This window comes from Mirounga angustirostris, unplaced genomic scaffold (assembly GCF_029215605.1).
Source record: "Mirounga angustirostris isolate CCGP_5_RB_7025 unplaced genomic scaffold, mMirAng1.0.hap1 SCAF_5, whole genome shotgun sequence".
Lineage (NCBI taxonomy): Eukaryota > Metazoa > Chordata > Mammalia > Carnivora > Phocidae > Mirounga > Mirounga angustirostris.
Genome location: NW_026991713.1, coordinates 134,579,039 through 134,598,006, shown reverse-complemented (window position 1 = coordinate 134,598,006; position 18,968 = coordinate 134,579,039). Strand labels below are relative to the sequence as shown.

Below are 18,968 nucleotides of genomic sequence, written 5' to 3'. Positions count from 1 at the left end.
AGGGCAGCTGGGAAGATCCGTGCTCAGAGGGGCGGAGCAATGCGTCTACAGTCACCCCCCTACTCAGGGTACAGGTGGGATCCATGTCGATTACATCTCTGTAAGGCGAAGGGAGAAAAGCTACAGGAGGCCCTAAAAGCTTAGTCACTGACATCTGCACTAGGACACAGGCAGGAAGACGGGAATCTGGGAGACGGGCAGGGCTCCATCACTGGAAGATGACAGCGGCCCATCAGCGTGTCTGCTCCCAACAAAAGGGCTTGTGCACGTCAGGGTGGACTCTTTTTTTTTTTTTTTTTTAATTTTATTTATTTGACAGAGAGAGACACAGTGAGAAAGGGAACACAAGCAGGGGGAGTGGGAGAAGGAGAAGCAGGCTTCCCGCTGAGCAGGGAGCCCGATGTGGGGCTCGATCCCAGGACCCTGGGATCATGACCCGAGCCGAAGGCAGACGCTTAACGACTGAGCCACCCAGGCGCCCCAGGGTGGACTCTTGTGAAGCGATTTTTATTGAGCAGTGAGTGTGGGGACAGATTCTGCACTCAGTGCTCCACGGGAGGAAGCGTATCCACGTTCATGGCTAGAGGCCAGTTTCTGTTACATAGACGGATGGGCAGAACCCCGTGATTTTGTTGTTGTTGTTGTCTGTACATGCAAAAGCAGCCATTTACCTCGAACTTGGGTCTCACATGGTACCTGGATAGGAGCGACCCATTCTCAGAGCTTAACGACGCACCATCATGACAATGGCCTCCATGTCATTTTCAAAACAGAAAATGCCCATTGGCAGCTACTGTGAAACTCTCCGCAGATCTGGGGCCCCGCCAAGTAACTTCAAGCAGAAGAGATACCCCAGGCATGCAGCACAGCTGGCCTCCCCCATCCAGGCTCCTTCCGCCCCACACACTTCCCCCCCTTGGGAGCATCTGGGGACATTCGGCGGCTTCGGGCACGACTCCCAGCAGCGTTCACCGGTGGTGCCCTCCCGTGTCCTCAGAAACCAAATACACCTGAACTAATTATGCAAACGTCCTCTAGTTTAACTGCCTGGTTTTTGTGTTTTTAAATTAGGAGAGAGAATCTGACACAAGTGCAGTCTGAATATAGTACTGAAGAGTTCACCTCATGGCCGAGAGTGTAGAGTTCGTTTCTGTTACTACGGGAACAGACCGGAAAGTGTTCTCTTTCTCTGCCTTGGGTAATGAGTCTGATTCCTACACAGCTCAAAGCACTCGGACAATTCCTAGAACATCATAGACGTTCCGTAAGTATCTGCACGATGCGCAAGTCAGTGGTTGGTAATGCCAGGCGCTGGCAACCTCCCTCTCCTGCCAATTTCAGAGCCTCGAGAGTGAGCAAACTTTAGGGCAGGAAGAGAATCCGTTTGGCAACTGCAGAAACAGATGAGCAATCATCCCTAAAGGGTGTCCTAAGGGTCCTTCATGTTGGAAACAACTCCTCCTGGAATACGCACGGACACACCTTCACGTTATCTGTGGTTTTGCAGACTCGTTAACAAAACCTAAGTGCGGCAGCCTATGTATGCTCTAAAAGATTTTATCCCCAACACAAGCTGTTTAAGAGCTGAGGCCTGCAAAGTTCCTAAGAAACACTGTGCTAGTGTGGGGAATAAGTCGCCCGAGGCTTCCCCGACCAAGACCCGTGCAAAGTCCCCTGAGTGATGGGTCTACCTGGGTACAGGTGGGCCTTGGAAAGTGCCCACCAGAGCTCCAGAAAAAATTGTCCAAGTAGCAGGATGTCATCAAAGCAGCTGTCCGGGGCCACATGGTCAGGACCCAATCTCTGCAGCACAGGCTTCTCCCTTCGGACACCCAGGGCCACCCTAGTGCTGAAGGACTCAGAGATGGCGCCAGGTGCCCCGGCCTCCCGGGCAGCAGGGCCCTGCACCCCCAGCCCCAGCCTGGCCTTCCCCTGTGTCCTTCCCGAGAGTCCCCCTGAGGAAGGTCAGTGACAGGAGAATGCTGGATGGCTGGGACCGGGCGGAGGGAGAGCAAAGTGCCTGCAGAAGATGAGGCAGGGCCCTCCCAGGGCCTCGGAAATATCCTCCGGAGTCTGCAGAGAAGACAAAACAGGACAGCCAGCAGGGACTCAGGGAACGCTGTTCTTTCTCTAGCAGTCAGGTGGCTGCAGACAAGGGGGGCGGTCCTTGTGGCCCAGCCGCTGGGCTCAGCGAGGCCGGCAGCCAGGGGGGCCCCCACCTGCCTCCCAGGCCTGCGGCTCAGTTGTAGGAAAGGTAATTGATGAGCCGGGGAGGGATGTTCAACTTGGTGATTTTCTCCAGTCCTCTGACGCCAGTGGCCCTCCTCAAGCTCACCCTGCAGAGCTGCGACAGGGTCAGAGGTGTTTCTGAAAAAAGGGAACAGGAATCAGATGCGGTCAGCTGAAGGAAGGAGCGTAACATCCTCCAACTTGGGAAATAACCAGGGTGGAACCGGAAATATCCCCTTTCCCTGGAGCTGGGACGCGGCCTGCATGCCTTCTCCGGAAGGCTACCAGGAAAGACAGCCAGGGACCTGGGAAGGAAGACCAGGAAATGGAATTTAGGGGGCATCCACTGGGCTTTTATTCTGTGGGGTTCTGGGGAGTTTTGTTTTTTTTTTTTTCTTTTCCATAATGTTATAACTTGGTACACAGATTCATCAGCAAATGACTACTCTGTGGCTAGCGGGCTCGTTTGTCAAACTTCCAGATAAGTAAGGGACAGGGCAAGGGTCAGTTGCCGGGCAAGTCCCAGGCCCTGCTCTCACTGCCACGAGTCGCGGGGCACAAGGGGACCCGGGGAGAACGCACACACACCACAGAACAGCTCTGACAGACACAGCACGCAAGCCCATGTCCTAGTCCCGAGGGTGAGGACCTTGGATGAAAGGTGAAGCCTGCAGCCATGGCTCGGGAGGGCGAGCAAACCAGGGCCAACGATGGAAGGTCCCTGGGGGCCCCCGGCCACTGAGACACCTGCAGAGCAGTCGGCCTTTTACAAGGATTCAATGCTTTAAAAACCCACGTATGCTGCAAATATCTGCTTGATAAATATATAAATTAGCCAAACGGTATTCTCAACTTATGAAGATTTATGAAATAAAAAACTCTTTGGGAGGAAAAAAAAAAAGAAATCCTGGAGAAATTCATTTTCCCGTATTACTTCATCCCCCACATTATTCGGATGCAGGAAAAGAAATACCCTCCAGGAAATGTTTGACATGTACAGATGTATCTGCCTCTAAGTTCATATGGATTTTGGTTGGGTGGGGCCGGCAAACATTTGAAAAAATCGGGGTTTTTTTCCCCAACCGAGAGGTGTCTGAAAGCCTCTTGTGGTTGCAAGGCTGGGTAAATTCATTTAAAAATCTGTACGCAAAGAAGTCTTGTGCTCCGATCATATTTGTCCCTTGTCTCCTGCAGGGTGGGGTGGCTCACAGGGACTCGGGATGGTTGGACCGCTCGGACATGATTGGGCAGACTGTCAGAACAGAGCTTCTTGCAGGCTATCTTGCGCAATGCTAAACCAACCAACCGAGCACATTCACACGACAAGGACAGGGTGGCCTACTTTCGTAGAACTCCAGGCACTTGGCAGGTGCACTGCTATTCCACACGTAGTCGGATGGCTTCTTTCCCCGGTTGTCCCGTGCGTAGATGTTGCCTCCAAACGCAACGAGCATCTCGATGAGGTCAACGTTCTTCACCTTGGCTGCGTGATGCAGGGCGGTCTCGTGAAGCTTTGCTGCATTCACATTGGCCCCTGCCAGTCCGGGGTGGAGAACAAGTATCACCAAGGAGAGGCCGCAGAGCCAACAGAAACGTCGGCTGGTACTTTCTCATTCGGCACAGTGCACAAAAGCAATGCCCCAGCCAGGAAAGAGTCAAGACAGATTCTGCTACAGCCTTTTCAGAATCTTTTTTCAAGATCCCAAAGAAAGCAGTAATTACTTTTTTTCTGATGGTAAGAGAGCTACAGACCAATAGCTGTAGGAAAGTAATGTAACTGGAAACGGAACCCCAAAGAAGAAAAAGAAAACTTCCCTGTGAGTTACGAGGCAGTTCTGAGACCCCGTACAGGCTGTCCCCATGGGTCCTGAGGCTCTGAGACCTCAGGCAAAGCTACAGAAGCTCTCCTGCTGTTCCCGCTCGCATGCACACTGTTCCCGCTCGAGTGCACACACAGTAGGCGCAGGCCGGAGGCTCTAGAAAGCTGTGCTGCAGGAATGAAGGAAGGGTCCTTAAATGTAAATATTCTTTCACAAAAGAGACACGCATAGGGAATGAAGGTCATGTTCCCCAAACACCCTCCGCAGTTCAGGTAAGAGATGAGGTGTCGTACTTGTGAATTCAGCTCTGCCACCCACCTGTTTTCAGGATACTAGTAGATGTTATAGTAGGGGCGCCCGGGGGGCTCAGTTGGTTAAGCAACTGTGGCTCAGGTCATGATCTCAGGGTTCTGGGTTTGAGTCCTGCATCAGGCTCCCTGCTCAGCAGGGAGTCTGCTTCTCCCTCTCCCACTCCCCCTGCTCATGCTCTCTTTCTCTCTTTCTCTCTCAAATAAATAAATACAATCTTTTAAAAAATAGTGGATATTTAGAAAGAGGCGAACAAGTAGCTAATTACAGTATTTTTAGATGCATTAAAAAATAAAGATTTTGATAAAAATAGGATTTGTGTAAAACACCTTTCATAGGGTACAGCCATCACCAATTCTATGCAAGGGGATCTCTGGGACCCTTAGGATTTTTTTTTTAACCAACTTCTTTGAAGTCTGCTCCTAATGGATAAGGAGGTTATAAGAGAAAGGGGATGGGAGAAAAGTATTTTAAAGAAGTCAAGCAAATAGCCCAGCCCCCCCAAAAGAGATTCCAATCACAGTCATAAAATATCAGGAAAGTGGGGTTAAAAGAAATCAGATCACCAACATATCTCCATGTAATGATAAATTTAAAGGAAATAAAGGGTGTAAGGCTATTAGGTCTCCTGTCCCACTGCTCAAGAGTATTTGGAAATTCTGGTTTCTGACTTAAAAGCGTTTTGTTTTTGTTTTTTTTTTTAAGATTTTATTATTTGAGGCAGAGCGAGAATGTGCGAGCATGCACAAGTTGGGGAAGGGGAAGCGGGACAAGCAGGCTCCCCACTGAGCCCAACAGAGGGCTCCATCCCATGACCGAGCTGAAGTCAGATGCTTAACCAACTGGGCCACCCAGGCACCCGTGACTTAAAACAGTTTTGATCCCCTAGTAGAACCTAAAAACTGTGTGCCTATCAGCAGTCACCCCAACAAGATAACACAAGTGCAGCCAAAACTCCCAAGACAGGTGAGGGCAAAAAAATCCCTCAGGAAGAAGGCTACATCACCCAAGTATTTAATTCAGCAGATATGCATTGCAAAAATAATACTGAAAGGCAATACGTTAAAGAAAAGAACCGCCCCCCATGTAACCCCCATATCGGGGGTGCTCTTCCAATAGCCGCCTAGAAGAATAAAGGATTTCATAGTTGCAGTCATAAAGCAAATAGGGGTGCGAACGCGAGACGCAAACTGGTAACGAAAAATAAACTGTAAAGTGTACAGAATCTAAAGTGCAGGACCTGTCTCGCAGGTCATTAATTGTGGCAATAATCTTGCCAAGTGGGAAGGAAAGAGACTGTCTCTATTTAGCAAGAGAGAAGGGGGCGCACGCGGTCAAGGAGAAAACTAGGGGTAGGCTAGCTCTCAAACCACACCGCCCTTCCATCCGGTTCACTAGGGCTCCCAGGATACAAGGCCGCAGCAGGGTGACTCTTTCCACAAGGTGGCATCCCAAGGTACAAGACAGGCCGTTCTTAACCGGTGCTCTTGGCTCCTTTGGCCTGGGTGTGACACAGACTGGAGATCAGGAGGGGACGCTGGTACACGCTGCTGCTGGGGCAACTGCAGACCTGAGCACACAGAGTACATGGGGGGTGGGGGGGGGACTTGAAAACACAGGGCAGGCCGGAAAAAAACAGCAAAGAGGGCAAAGTCTTTAACATGGCACCGACTGTCAATTACAAATACGTGCCTCAACCCGCCCGGTGTCTCTTACAAAACACAGAGGAAGCACACACACACATTAAAACAGGGGGCTGGGGGGGCAATAATAGAGGAAAGAAGGAAGGGGGGAGAAGGTGGCTTTGTGGGGACTGATGATGATAATGTGCCTTGAACTGGGGGGGAGGGGAGGGAGAGAAGGGGAGAGAGGGAGAGGGAGGGAGGGAGGGAGGGAGAAAGAGGGGGGCTCAGGGAGAGAGGAAGCCAGCAAAATAACTAAAGGCATCCAGGCATTAAAACTTCTCAACCTCATGCTTCAGAGAAAAAGGGGTCAAAGTCTGATTTCAAAGCACAACAGGATCAAAGTGGACTCAGAGTAAAGCCTTAAGCATGCACAGAGAAGGGCTGGCCACGCGCGCCAAGAAGCTGGCAGGACGGGGACACTGAGGCCCCAGCAGCTCAGTAGCCAGCACCCTCCCTGGCGCCTCTTAGCACTTCCTGCGGCGGTTACAGTCACTATGACTTCGTGGGACAACTGGACAACTGGACCGGCACTAGCCCCAGCCCCCTCCTCTGCCACACCACCCTGCAGCTGGGTGGGGGGGGGGGGGTCCGCGAGCACCTGTTTTCCAGAGACCTGTCTGAGGCTTCCAGTGGATTTTCCAAGGGCTCTGTGACCAGAACCACTACTTTCAGAAGAGCCCATATGCTGCCCTCTTCTACTTTTTTGTATGTGGGAGGCTTCCCACAGCTGAAAACATTTTCTTTGAGAAGAATCCCTGCAATCTAGGAAGAAGATGCTCTAGGAGGCGACCGTCCACGTCTACAGTAGCAGGCAAGTCCGGAGGTGCCAGCCTGGCGGCAGCGGTCCCCCTCCTCCATGGGGGAGCCTTCCCTGGGGGGGCTCTAGTCTAGCCCTCATTCCATCCCCCAGGTGTATGCCTTCCCACTCGGACCCACCCAACTGAGCCCACACCTTGCAATGGGGAGGTGGGGGGGGGCTGGGGTGGGATGGCCTGGCCTCCAACCCCAGGGATGGGCTCTGATTGGTTAATCCCTCTCTCCCCACCCCCAGGAATTGGTTCAAATAACCTGGGCCTGAGCCAATGAGGATGTGGCCGAGCCTGGACAAAGGGGCTGGATTAGGTTCGGACCCAGGACCCAATTTGGGCCCCTGGGACTTAAGGGAAGTGTGTGGGAGACAGCTGGAGTAGTGGTTTCTCACTCTTATGAGAAAACTACCCAAAACCTTGGGAAGGAAAGTATTTGGATTTGAGCGTGACCCTGATGCAGCCATTTTCAGCCTGTTAGGGACGCCAGGCATAGGATCAAGCGAGTGGGGTGGACAATGGACCTGAAAGATTCAGAGACGGTGCCGGCTTCATGCTGCCGCCAACCCTCAGAACAAAGTGACCCTGACACCTGCCTCCTCCTGATCTTTTCAGTCACCTGGACCAAGACATCCCCTCAGCCCCCTGTACTTGGTTCCCATTACTTACAAGAGTAATCGGTTCCATAAAGTCTTAGTCAATATGGAAGGGATGTCGGGGTTCAAGCCCCTGATTCGAGCCTTTCCCCTCCAGCCACCACTAAAGGAACTAAAGAAAAAAGGGCAGCAGGTGCTCTGGGGACAGTTGTTGATTGTGATACTACCATTTCATAAGCTCAGCAGTCACAGCAACTAATAACCCTCGGTTGATGGAAAAGCTGAGTGATTGGCTGGAAGGCCTAGGACTACTTCTCATCTAGATGTTTTATCCTTGTGTAAAAAAGAAAACCACCCCAATGGCTAGCCTGACACAAAATAAATCCTTTTCACTAAAAACATGTAGAAGTGGCTCATGAAAGCAAACAAGACTCCCGAATAGAAAAGCACATATAACTGAAGCTCAAATGACCGTCGTCCGGACAGAGCTCGTCATCTTTCTATTCCTGACCAGTTTTGTTTTTATCCTAAGTTGCACCCAGAATGGCTGAGCTAAAATTTTCCAACAAAATATTTACATTGGGTTCATAATGAAAACTCCTTGCCAACACCCACTTTGGCTACATTTTAAAACTGCAGTGGTAGATAGGTCCTGAATCCAACCTTCACGTGACTGGGCTATGTCTTATTTCATTTTTTGTTTTTTGCCTTGGGACCCTCCCTATCCTGAGCCTTTTTAGAACATCCGACAAGGACCTGGATTCCAAACGTGCTACCAGCTCCTTTCCCATGGATCCTCCCACCTCTTTCTGACTTAGCTGCAAACTCATCAGGCAGGTACTGTGGATGGTCTCTATGGCTACTAAAAATAATGACCCAGCATTCATCGAGCATCAGGTCCTGCGGAAATGTGATCACAAGTCCTTCCAACAACCCTGCAAAGTGGGGCTTATTTTCTCCAGTTTTATAGATATAGAAACTGAGGCCCAAGGTTCCAGCTGGTGGGTGGGAGAGCCAGCTTCAAAGCTGGTCTGTCCGATTCCACTGCCCAGCTCACGGCCAGCGCATGGTGCAGGTAAACAAAACACCTGCACTGAGGCACGCATGTGTAAACGCCAACACCAACCCTGAGCAGCGCAGGGAGAAAGGCTGACGTACCTGCATTAAGCAGCACTTTGACACAGTCCAGATGCTCCCGGGCACAGGCAACATGAAGAGGGGTCCCAAAATGGCAGTCATGCGCTTCCAGGTTGGCCCCAACGTCAATAAGCAGCCTCACACATTCAGAACTTCCTTCAAACACGTGGAAAAGGATGAGAACCGTGAATGAATGTGTGCATTTGTAATAAGCCTGAGGGAGCGGCAGGTGGAAGGTGAGCCCCATGCCGGGTTGCAGGGGGAGGTGAGGCGAACCGGAGCTGCGGCCCAACCAACCTTGGTTTACGACCACGTGTGGTCCTAGGGAGCTAAAGAAGTTGTCCCTTCTGAGCCTGCAGGGTTCTCCAAGCCTGCCTGGCAGCGGGACGGGGAGAGAGGACACAGCCGACCCTCTTGGGGGAGAGCAAAAGGTCTTGCACTACCACCCCGAACGGCCGGACTCTGCTCCTCAGCGGGAAGGACGGTGCCCCCCACCTCCGGGCTGTCTCCCAAGCTGTGTCGGGAACGCCGAGCCTGCAGGTGGCCTCCTAAAGATGCTGGCAGCCCGAGTCCAAGGCTCCTGGATGAACTTCCCTAAGCCTCCTTACCTCGGAGGTCCCCTGCTCTTCTCCCTAGCAGGTGCTTTTCCTGCCTCTTCATGGCCATCTCCAACTCGGCTTGAGTGCAGGTTCGTTCTGTCCCAGGCTGCATCCTCTCTCCTCACTTAATCATGCTTCATCATTGGTAGCTACCAAGTTTCCACCTCCAGCCCTGAAATCCAGCCTCTTACCTCCAGCCCTCTGCTGGCCATGCTCTTGGGGATGTCTTGGCCATGGCAGAGTCCCCTCCCTCCACTCCCAGGGGGCCCCTGTGCCTGGCCAATCTGTCTCCATCATCGGCATCACTCCTGAGTTGGCTTTGACCCTGTGCTCTGCTCTCCCTCATACTAAATCCTGCTGATCCTTCCCCAAAGCCTTCTAAATGAATCCATCCCGCTTGGGCTCGAAGGGCTTTGTGCTTAGATCACTGCCATGGCCCCAGTGATCTCTCCACATCAGGATACCACCCCCTCCACTCCTCTACTGCAGAGCCGCAGACTACGCCACCCCAAAATAGTCTACCTTAGCATAAGGATTATTTTGAGTTTAAGGTAATTAAGCAGATACAAGAAAAGCTTGTATTTGCCTAAGATCAGGACAAAAATTTATAAAGGTGTCCCTACTGCCCTCCATGTGGAAGGACAAATGACCAGAGAAAATTCCAGACACTTACCAGCCCAGAGAGAGCACCAGAGGAAAGCATGTAACAGGGTGGAGTATGTAATATCTAAACAGGAGATTGCTCCTGTCCAGTCCCCCATTCTGCAGGCCGGGAAGAATATATGCAGAGAGACGCAGGTGTGAAATGGCATGGACACTGGGCAGCTATAGGCAGGACTGGAGAGCGGGTTTGTGCAGGGCAGCGGTGGGAGAGGGCTCGGAGAGCTCCTGAGCAAGGCCCAGGCCACCAACCCTTTACAGTCCATGCCAAACACTTGGCCGCGGGGATCCCCCAAGGATTTTTGAGGAGTATCTGGACCAACTACACGATCATACATAGTGTCTTGGGTTTCATAAAGTGTCCTTGGAACTGTAGTGTTCATCTGACCTGGTTGGAAGTGGTGTGGTCTCAGCACCAGATCCGGGTGACAAAAGATGACCTCCCTGGGAAGGGGGGTGAGAGGCAGTAGAGAACAGCGACTGAGAGGAGCCACGGGAGAGCATGCACCCACGCCCACACCAGGCAGCGAAGACCAGCATGGTGCCAGCCAATCAAAACATCAGCCAGAAGCTTGCAACCTTTGCTTAAAAGAGTAGAATCCAAGCTCCTTAGTCTGTCATTTAATGATTTCCCACCTGCCGGTCTTGCCCTAAATTTCCAGTCTTCTCTGTTGCCCCTCCACTGGGAACTTTGGGTCCAGTAAGTCACTTTCTCTGTGCATGGAGTGGCCTTCCTCTTACACTCCCACCATCTGAGACCTACCCATTCTTGCAGGGCAACTGAAATCTCACCTGTTCCGAGACTCCAGGATGAGCTCTTCCCCCCTATCCCCCCCCCCCCCCCCCGAGCACCTGTCCTCCGGGCATATGTTGGGTCTCCTCTCCCAACTAGAACAGGGAGCCACAGGGCAGAATGCCGGGAAGACTGAGAGCCACGGCAGGGTGCAGTGACTTCAGTGTTAACATCTGAAAGGCACTGGAGGACACCGCTGAGAATAGAATCCTGTCCTAGAAACCACGGCCCCCTACTCCTGGGTGAAAACCACCTTCAGGAGGAAAAGCTGAGGCTCTCATGGCCGGGCGACCACGAGCCAGAAGCAGACTGGGGGCGCTCCTTAGCCAGCCGATGGCTTCCCATCTACACCGCTTGCTTGCGCGGACTCACCGCTCATGCAGGCCTCGTGCAGCGGGGATGCTGTGTACAGGGGCGGGTTGACCTTGGCCCCATAGGACAGGAGGAGCTTCACGCACTCGATGCTGCCTGAGGCACAGGCATCACACAGGGGCGTGCTGCCGTCGATGTTGCGGGCATCCACCTCGTGGGAAGAAACGCGTGTCAGGGCGGAGGGGAAACCCACGTGAGCCGCTCTCTCCCCCGATGCACATTCATCTTTGCAAAGGCCCTTCTTAGAAGCACCAGTTTCCGAGTGTGTGCTAAGGTGCTGCGCCAGGCAAGGGCGTTCAAGGACAAAGGATGGGGCGGGGGGTGTTGGGAGTGCCTGTTAGCCTGCCAAGTGCAGGAGGCGCCCTCTTCAGGGCTCTTCTCTCGGGACAGGCTCAACTCTGCTTCTCTGCTTCATTCTTGCCCCCACCCCCCACCCCCCCCACACACACCCAGACTGCGAGCTGAGGGAGACAGGGTAGGAGAGTGAGCTTGAACTTCAGGAGTGCTGGAAGCGGCTTCATGTGCCCCCTCTAGCTGGAACATGATCCGGGAAGGAAAAAGGCGACTCTGCAAGCTGGCAGATTCTGCCTAGAATTCAGCTGCTATTCGGGGACACGCCAAACCCTGTTCTGGCTCCTCGGGGGCTGCCTTCGTAGGCGAGGCTTTGGAGAGCCAGCGGGGCAGTGTGAACGGTGTGGCTCACAATGGACACTGGAGCCCGCGTTCCAGCGAAACCTTCGGGCTGTGGGTGTCAGGCCAGTTCCTAGCCAGAAACCGCTGCGGGCTCCCAGTCCGCCCCGGCCGGCGTGTTTACACCGGGGAAAACAAACCAGAAGCTTGTGTTCTGGGCCCCCCACCCCCCGACCTCCACCTCCCATGGAGAGCTGGCTTACCAGCATCCCACTCCGACATCTCCGGGACCCCAGCAGCAGCTCTTCGCCCGTGTGATGGGCAGGCCTGCTCTGGCGCATCCCCCATGCGGGGCACTCCCCCTGCCTCTCCCCCTCTACAACTGCCTTCTCTCTGGCTACCAATGCCCTCCTGATAGCCGAGCCATGACCCACAGGCCCTCCGCGCACAGCTGACCGACAGGCCGCTCCTCCGCTGGCTTCCATGGCAGCCCACTCCGGCTTCCCCTTCCCCTCCAGGGCTTTCTCTACTTCCCACGCGCTTGCACATGACAACGCTAATCCCAGGTCTCGTGTCTCTTTCCCCTCCCTCCCCGCGTTCTCCGGAGCAGGTGCCGTGGCTCCCCCGGCTCGGGCGGGGGTCTGTCCCGCGGGGCCGCTCACCTGGGCCCCCGCAGCCAGCAGCAGCTGCACACACCGCGCCTGGCCCTGCAGGCTGGCTGCGTGCAGGGGCGTGATGGAGTCCACCGTGACCTGGTTGACGCATGCGCCGCTCTCGATCAGCTGCTGCAGCTGCAGGGTCTCGCCGCGCTGGGCCGCCTCGTGTACGGGGGTGCGCTCCACCCAGAAACCTGCGGAGGAGAGCAGACCGAGCGCTGGGGCCGTGCCGCCGCCCTCCAGGTCCAGAGAACCCCGTACGATCCCAGGACGCCACGTATGATCGTGGGGTTGGTCCAGACGCTCCTCAGAATCCCGGGTGATGGGAGCCTGGGTGGCTCAGGTGGTTGAGCGTCTGACTCTCAAGTTTCTATCTTTTGAGTCAGTTGGTAGTTTGTGTCTATAGAGGACTTTGTCCACTTTATGTACATCATCTGATCTGTTGGCCTAAAATTTGTTATGGACTGAACTGTGCCCCCCAAATTCATAGTTGAAGCCCTAACCCCTGGTACCTCAGAATGTGACTGTATTTGGAGACTGCACCTTTTCTGAAGGAATTAAGGTGAGGCCATTAGGAGTGGGCCCTCATCCCATCTAACTGGGGTCTTTAGAAGAGATTAGGACACAAAGAGCCCCTGCGTGGCTCACTTGGTGAAGCGTCTGCCTTTGGCTCAGGTCATGATCTTGGGGTCCTGGGATCAAACCCCGCACTGGGCTCCCTGCTCAGCAGGGAGCCTGCTTCTCCCTCTCCCTCTGCCCCTCCCCACCACTCATGTGTGCATGCATGTGCTCTCTCTCTCGAATAAACATATAAAATCTTTAAAAAAAAAAAAAACCATTAGGACGCACACCTGGGATGTGCACGAACAGGGACAAGCCCACTGAGGCCACAGTGAGAAGGTGACCCTCTGTAAGCTAAGGGGAGGCGAAGCCACCTGTGTGCCGGCTACCTGCTGCCCTGTAGAAACAGACGAATGGCCACAGAGGTTGGTTCCCAGAAGCATCCTTTCCACCCCAGGTGAGTGATCTCAGTTAATCACAGCAATCATCGTTCCTGTTGCGCATCTGACCCAACTGCAGTTCCCAAGAAGGGAGGGAGAGCCTGTGACTGGTTTCACAGCTTCAAAACTCCTCTCTTTCCCAAGGACTTCCAGAAGACCCTCTCCCTTCTTCGTCTGCGTACGGCCTAGACCGGAACGCGGTGGTGCTGTAGCCATGCGGCTGCCTGCTGGAGCATGCTGGGCCTGGGCGCCAGAGCCCTGAACCTGGTGCATCCGGCGTCACGGGGGGCCTGGTGCCCCGCTGCCCGTTGGTCTCCCTACTATGTGGGAATGAGGGTTCCTGTCTGGGCCAAGTGCAGACAAAAGCACGCTAACTAGCCGAGACCGTGAACTACCTGAATGCACACACTATGGCTATGTTTCCTCAGTGTCCATTACCTAGGATACAGGGGCATCTTCCAGACACTAGGCTTTAAAAAAAAAAAAAGTCTTAAATGACAATGTTGGGTTAACACCGACCTATCCTTACTGTCACGCCCCCTACTGCAAACTGCAAGATCACGTCACATACCTCTTTATGATAGCAGTTCCCTTTTATTACATTGCACATCTTATTATTACATTTCCCTAGAAAGCCTTCTAATCACCTCGTCAGTTCCCAAATCTTCCCAGAGCACTTCTACAGACCCTAAGTGGGGTGGGATGCTCTCCTCCGCAGAGGGACAACTTCATCAGTTGTGTGTCGATGACAATCTACCCAGATGGCCCCAGCTCTACCATGCTAGGGCCCGCACCTCCGCCATGAGGCAGGGAAGGACGGGGGCCGGGGTCTCTGCTACACCTGACACTGGGCTCTGCCATTTATCAGCTTCTGCAGGACCTCACCGCCCCCCCGCCCCACCCAAGCATTTCTTCACCTAGAAATTGGGCTGATGATAACAGTTTATTCATTGGTGGTTCATGAAAGGTAAATGAATTAAAGTAAAGCAAAAGCACGTAGTGTGTGGCCTGGCACAAAGTGACTCAGAAAATGCTGTCTATTAGTAATATTCCACCCCCCCCCCGTGCCTCCCTGTCTTGCCCACTAGGCAAAGAGCCTGTGACCCCATGAAATGGGGACTTGATCATATGTGGGGTGGGGGCGGGGGGAGCAAAGGGAGAGCTGAAACTCAGGAAGATTTGATTCTCACAAAATATAAAAACCAAGCCTGTGGGACTTTCTCTTTACCACCTCAAGAAGGGGACCCCAGGATGTTTGTTTCCCCAGTGGTAATTACCAGTCACTGGCGTGCCTGTCTTGGGGGTTAGTGAGAAGTGGCTATCACTGTAAAGTCGGTCTGGAAGAAGCAAAACCCTACGGTTTGCAACCCTACAAAGAGGAAAACAGGGTAAGGCCCTCAGTCTCGCAGAAGGAAGGGAGAGGCAGCTCAGGAAGGCCAGGGAGCCTTCGATTTCGTGCACTTTGCAGATAATTCGTTTTTTACAAATTGAAGGCTTGTGGCAATCCTGTGTTGCAATTTTTCCAACGGTGTTTGCCTCACATTTGGTGATTCTTGCAATATTTCAAACTTGATTACCTTTGTTATAGTGATCGGTGATCAATAACCTTTGATGTTATTTACCTGTTTGGGGATGCCCCCAAACCATGCCCATAGAAGACAATGAACTTAATCGACAAATGTGGGTGTTCTGACTTTACCAACCAGCTGTTCCCCAGTCGCCCTCTTGTCAGGCCTCCCTATTCCCTAAGACCATGCACTGAAATGAAGACCAATCAATAACCCCATGATGGTCTCTATGTGTTCAAGTGAAAGGAAGAGTCCCACATCTCTCGCTTTAAATCAAAAGCTAGAAATGAGGGGCGCCTGGGTGGCTCAGTTGGTTAAGTGCCCGACTCTTGATTTCAGCTCAGGTCATGATCTCAGGGTCATGAGATGGAGCTCAGCAGGGAATCTGTTTGAGATTATCTCTCCTTCTGCCCTTCCCCCCAACTCGCACACTTGCGCTGGCTCTCTCTCTAAAATAAATCTTTAAAAAAAAATTTTTTTTAAACAACCAGAAATTATTAAGCTCAGTAAGGGAGGCATGTGGAAGGCTAAGACAGGCTGAAAGCTAGGTCTCTTGCACCAAACAGCCAAGTTGTGAACGCAAAGAAAAAGTTCTGGAAGAAAATGAAAAGTGCTACTCCGGTGAACACATAAATGATAAGAAAATGAAACAGTCTTACTGCTGATATGGAGAAAGTTTAGGTGGTCTGGACAGAAGATCAAACCAGCCACAGCATTGTCTTAAGCCAAAACCCAATCTAGGGCAAGGCCCTAACTCTCTTCAGGTCCATGAAAGGTGAGAGGTGAGGAAGCTGTAAGAAGAAAAACGGGAAGCTAGCAGAGGTTGGTGTGTGAAGTTTAAGGAAAGAAGCTGTCTCCAAAACATAAAAGTGCCAGGTGAAGAAGCATGTGGTCCAGAAGATCTAGCTAAGAAAATTTACGAAGGTGGCTACACCAAACATTATCAATGCAGATGAAATGGCCTACTATGGTATGAAAATACCATCTAGGACTTTCATAGCTAGAGAGGAGAAGTCAAAGCCTGGCTTCAGGGGGCAGACGTGAGGGGTTAATGAAGCTGGAGACTTTAAGTTGAAGCCAATGGTCACTGAACATTTCAAAAATCCTAAGGCCCTTAAGAATTCTGCTAAATCTACTCTTCCTGTGCTCTATAAATGGAATAACAAAGCCTAGGGGAGAGAGCATATGTTTTCAACACAGTTTACTGAATATTTTAAGACTACTCTTGAGACTTACTGCTCAGGGGAAAAAGCACTCAGGTAACCCTACAAATTGACTAGGGATAAATGTATTTGATGGGAAGTGTGTGAGCCTTTTAGCATAAAACAAGCAACCCAGAAAAAAATCCACCTGGGTTTAAACCTCAGCCTTGCTTCTTTCTAGTTGTGTGAACTCAGTTGCACCTCTAAATTATCAGACGTAAGGACCATCCTGCAGCTGCCCCCAGGGCGTGTGGCTAGTGCTGGCCCGTAACCTAGCAGCTCCATGCTCTTATGGTGGTCCCAGAAACTCTTTCTCTCTCCATCTGACCTTCTGATTACCCCACACAGTAGTGAGCTGTGTTTGGAGTTCTTGGCCAAGGATGACTGAAAAAAAATTAGCTCATCTGACTTAGAGCCCCGAAATCCTTAAGTACCCTTCTGTTGTCTTCTACCCAGCCTCTCGAGTACAGCTCTTGAGTACAGATCCTGAATATGGGGTCATTTTTTTCAACTTTGCAAAGGGACACTTACCTTGGGTCCATAACAACCTGTATTACATTTGCTAAGTTATGAATACTGGATTCACTTAGGAGATGACTTGCCCTAAATTCTCTGCAGAACCTTACAATATGGCCTCCATAAGCACCATCTTTACCTCTGTGAGGTGTTCTATTAAAAAATGGAAAATGTAATGCTTTTAAGCATCCCATGCATCTAGAATTTCAGATCAGAATGTTAAAATGGGCTATAGTTCCTACAATGGGCCTCTGCTTCTGCTGGGATAGCAGGCTTCCAGATTCAATACATTCAGCTGATCCATTAGCGTTGAGAATCAAAGTATCAGGGCGTATCTTTTTGGGGGAAATCAAACAATGACAGTCAAAACTATGCATGAACCTCAGAAGCCGTACATCCATTGGTGGAGTGTGCTTTTCTCTTCAAGATTCCTTAAACTATGCAAAAACAAAACAAAACAAAAACGCTCAGAAGTAAATGCTGTTATAAAGCATTCTACATGAACAAAAATATGCAACTGTGTCTAGGGTGCCCTGCTTAGCTGTTCATTGCTTATTTAACTGGACCAAACACAGAACACACTGGTGGAGTCAGAGTCTGTGCCTGCCTGGGGTGGAATGCCAAGTAAAACCAGATGCTTCTTAGAGGCCTTTGATCTATCTGGTTGAAGGTGGCTGTTTTGCCAGGACTATAATTCCTTACACTAAACTGACCCTTAAGACTTCCCACTTTTATTGGTACTGCTGTTTTTACCAGTGTAAAAGGACTTTAGATTTTTTTTTTTTTCTTCCAGGTTTTCAAAGTGCGTTCTGGGGACATTTCACCTGCTGTAGTATTACTTCATAGGCAGAGATGTTTGCTTCCCCAGAGAATGTGCCTTTGCCCTCGATTCATTTTATTCTTCCGTAGCAACCGAATGGTAAGCAAGATTCAGTGAAGAACCGAGATGGCTTTTTTTTTTTTTTTAAACACAGGGTGACCTGTCGCAAGAACATCGCCTTCTCCTGGAGCAGATGCCTTCTATCACAAACTGGGTGTACCCGTAGGATGCTAATGACAGTGCGCCACAACCCTCTCACAGGGCCCCTGGAAGATGGTCCAGCTCCCACACCCGGCACCTCCTGGGTGCTCTGAACTTGGCCATGACTATGCGCACCCCCCTCCCCGCGCCTTCCCCAAGGTGCGCGGCGCGCGGGTGGGTCTGCAGTTTTGAAGTCTCACGACCGACGCGTCAACACCGTGACTGGCTTGGCAACGCGCCGGCCGGGGACTAGGAGCCGGACGCAGAGCGCGCCTGAGATGCCTGGGGGTCACCGAGGCTGCTCCCGTGAGGGAACGGCGGCGCTCCAACCCCGGGCCACCAAAACGCCCCCGCCGGCGCCCTCCGGGCAGCGCGCGTCACGACCGCCGAGCGCGTGTCCGCAGACGCACCTGTCCCGCCGGGGAGCAGCCCGGCTGTCCCTGCTTCCGGGCCCGCCCCGCGCCCGCGCTCCCCGCGCCCGCACCTAACCTACCCACGTCGCCCAGGAAGCAGCCGTCCGCCCCGCGGGGCTCCATGCCGCCCGCCCGCTCGCTCGCTGCCGCGCGCCCGCACACCCCGGCGACTCGGGCGCCCGCGACCTGGGCGGAGCTCCGCGGGCTAGGCCGGCCGATGGGGACGCAGCGCGGTCGCCCGAGGGGCCGCGGGAGTTGTAGTTCCGCCGCCGCCGCCGCCGGGCGCCCGGGACTCCGCGTCGGTGCGCGGAGTCCTGCGCGGGGCCCTGCGCGGAGCGCGCCCAGCTGGGGCTCCCGGCCGTGCTTCGCGCTGCTGGCTGGGCGGCGCCGCGGAGCTGCTCGGCTCTCTGCACGGAGACGGGCTTCCTGCCGGCTCTGGCACGCTCCCCGCTTTTTTCACCCGAGTCTTTTCGGTTGGTGAGGACAAAGCAGACGCGCCTTTCCCAGGCCCGCGGCAGGACTGATGCACGGGTTTCCGGATAAGTCCGGGTGGACAGCCGACTAAGTGGGGTGTGCTTTGCTTTGCTTTTGCAAAGCAGGTAGCACGGTTCGGAAGGTTTAACTTTGTCGAAGTTCCTTGTGGCCTCGTCACGAGATTACTCTCCCACCTGACCTATACGGAGCTTACGCATAGACGTTAGTTTGGGCTGGAAAGTACAAATATCAGGACGTACCCGGTGCGGAAATACATGAGGACCCGTGGAGCGCAGAAGGGTTGATCTGTCCCCTGGACGCCTCGAGCCTTTTCCTCCGGTCCAGACCGCAGGCACTGCATCGAACGGGAGTTTGAACCTTGTCTGACCAAAGCTCCTGGGACGTCCCAGCCCCAGACCTGCAAATGACACTTCAAGCCTGTTAGCAGTGTGTGTTTGCACCCTCATTGCCACTTGTCCAC

At 52.8% G+C, this 18,968-nt stretch overlaps 1 protein-coding gene across 5 annotated transcripts; it reads right to left on the bottom strand.

Annotated features, from left to right (window-relative positions):
• Nucleotides 1-264: 264 nt before the first annotated feature.
• ASB13 (ankyrin repeat and SOCS box containing 13) lies at nt 265-18,614 on the bottom strand. Of its 5 annotated transcripts, none has more exons than XM_045874482.3 (6): nt 18,094-18,614; nt 12,299-12,486; nt 11,007-11,157; nt 8,604-8,738; nt 3,572-3,763; nt 265-2,367 (listed from the first exon to the last, which is right to left on the bottom strand). In XM_045874482.3, exons 1-6 carry the CDS (start codon nt 18,134-18,136, stop codon nt 2,240-2,242), a joined length of 837 nt encoding a protein of 278 aa, XP_045730438.1. In that variant the 5' UTR covers nt 18,137-18,614; the 3' UTR covers nt 265-2,239. The 5 variants fall into 5 exon arrangements, with proteins under 5 accessions (XP_045730438.1, XP_064448184.1, XP_064448185.1 ...); XM_064592114.1 differs by lacking the exon at nt 265-2,367 and adding an exon at nt 2,374-2,534; XM_045874483.3 differs by lacking the exons at nt 265-2,367; nt 3,572-3,763 and adding an exon at nt 3,770-4,218.
• Nucleotides 18,615-18,968: the final 354 nt, after the last annotated feature.

Excerpts from the sequence above, each read along its gene's own strand:
- ASB13 (XM_064592114.1), bottom strand. The coding sequence starts at position 18,136 with ATGGAGCCCCGCGGGGCGGACGGCTGCTTCCTGGGCGACGTGG. Across the intron at positions 8,739-11,006 it reads GCACGAGGCCTGCATGAGCG|GAAGTTCTGAATGTGTGAGG; the intron begins GTGAGTCCGCGC and ends ACGTGTTTGAAG. Across the intron at positions 3,764-8,603 it reads CAAAGTGCTGCTTAATGCAG|GGGCCAATGTGAATGCAGCA; the intron begins GTACGTCAGCCT and ends CCGGACTGGCAG.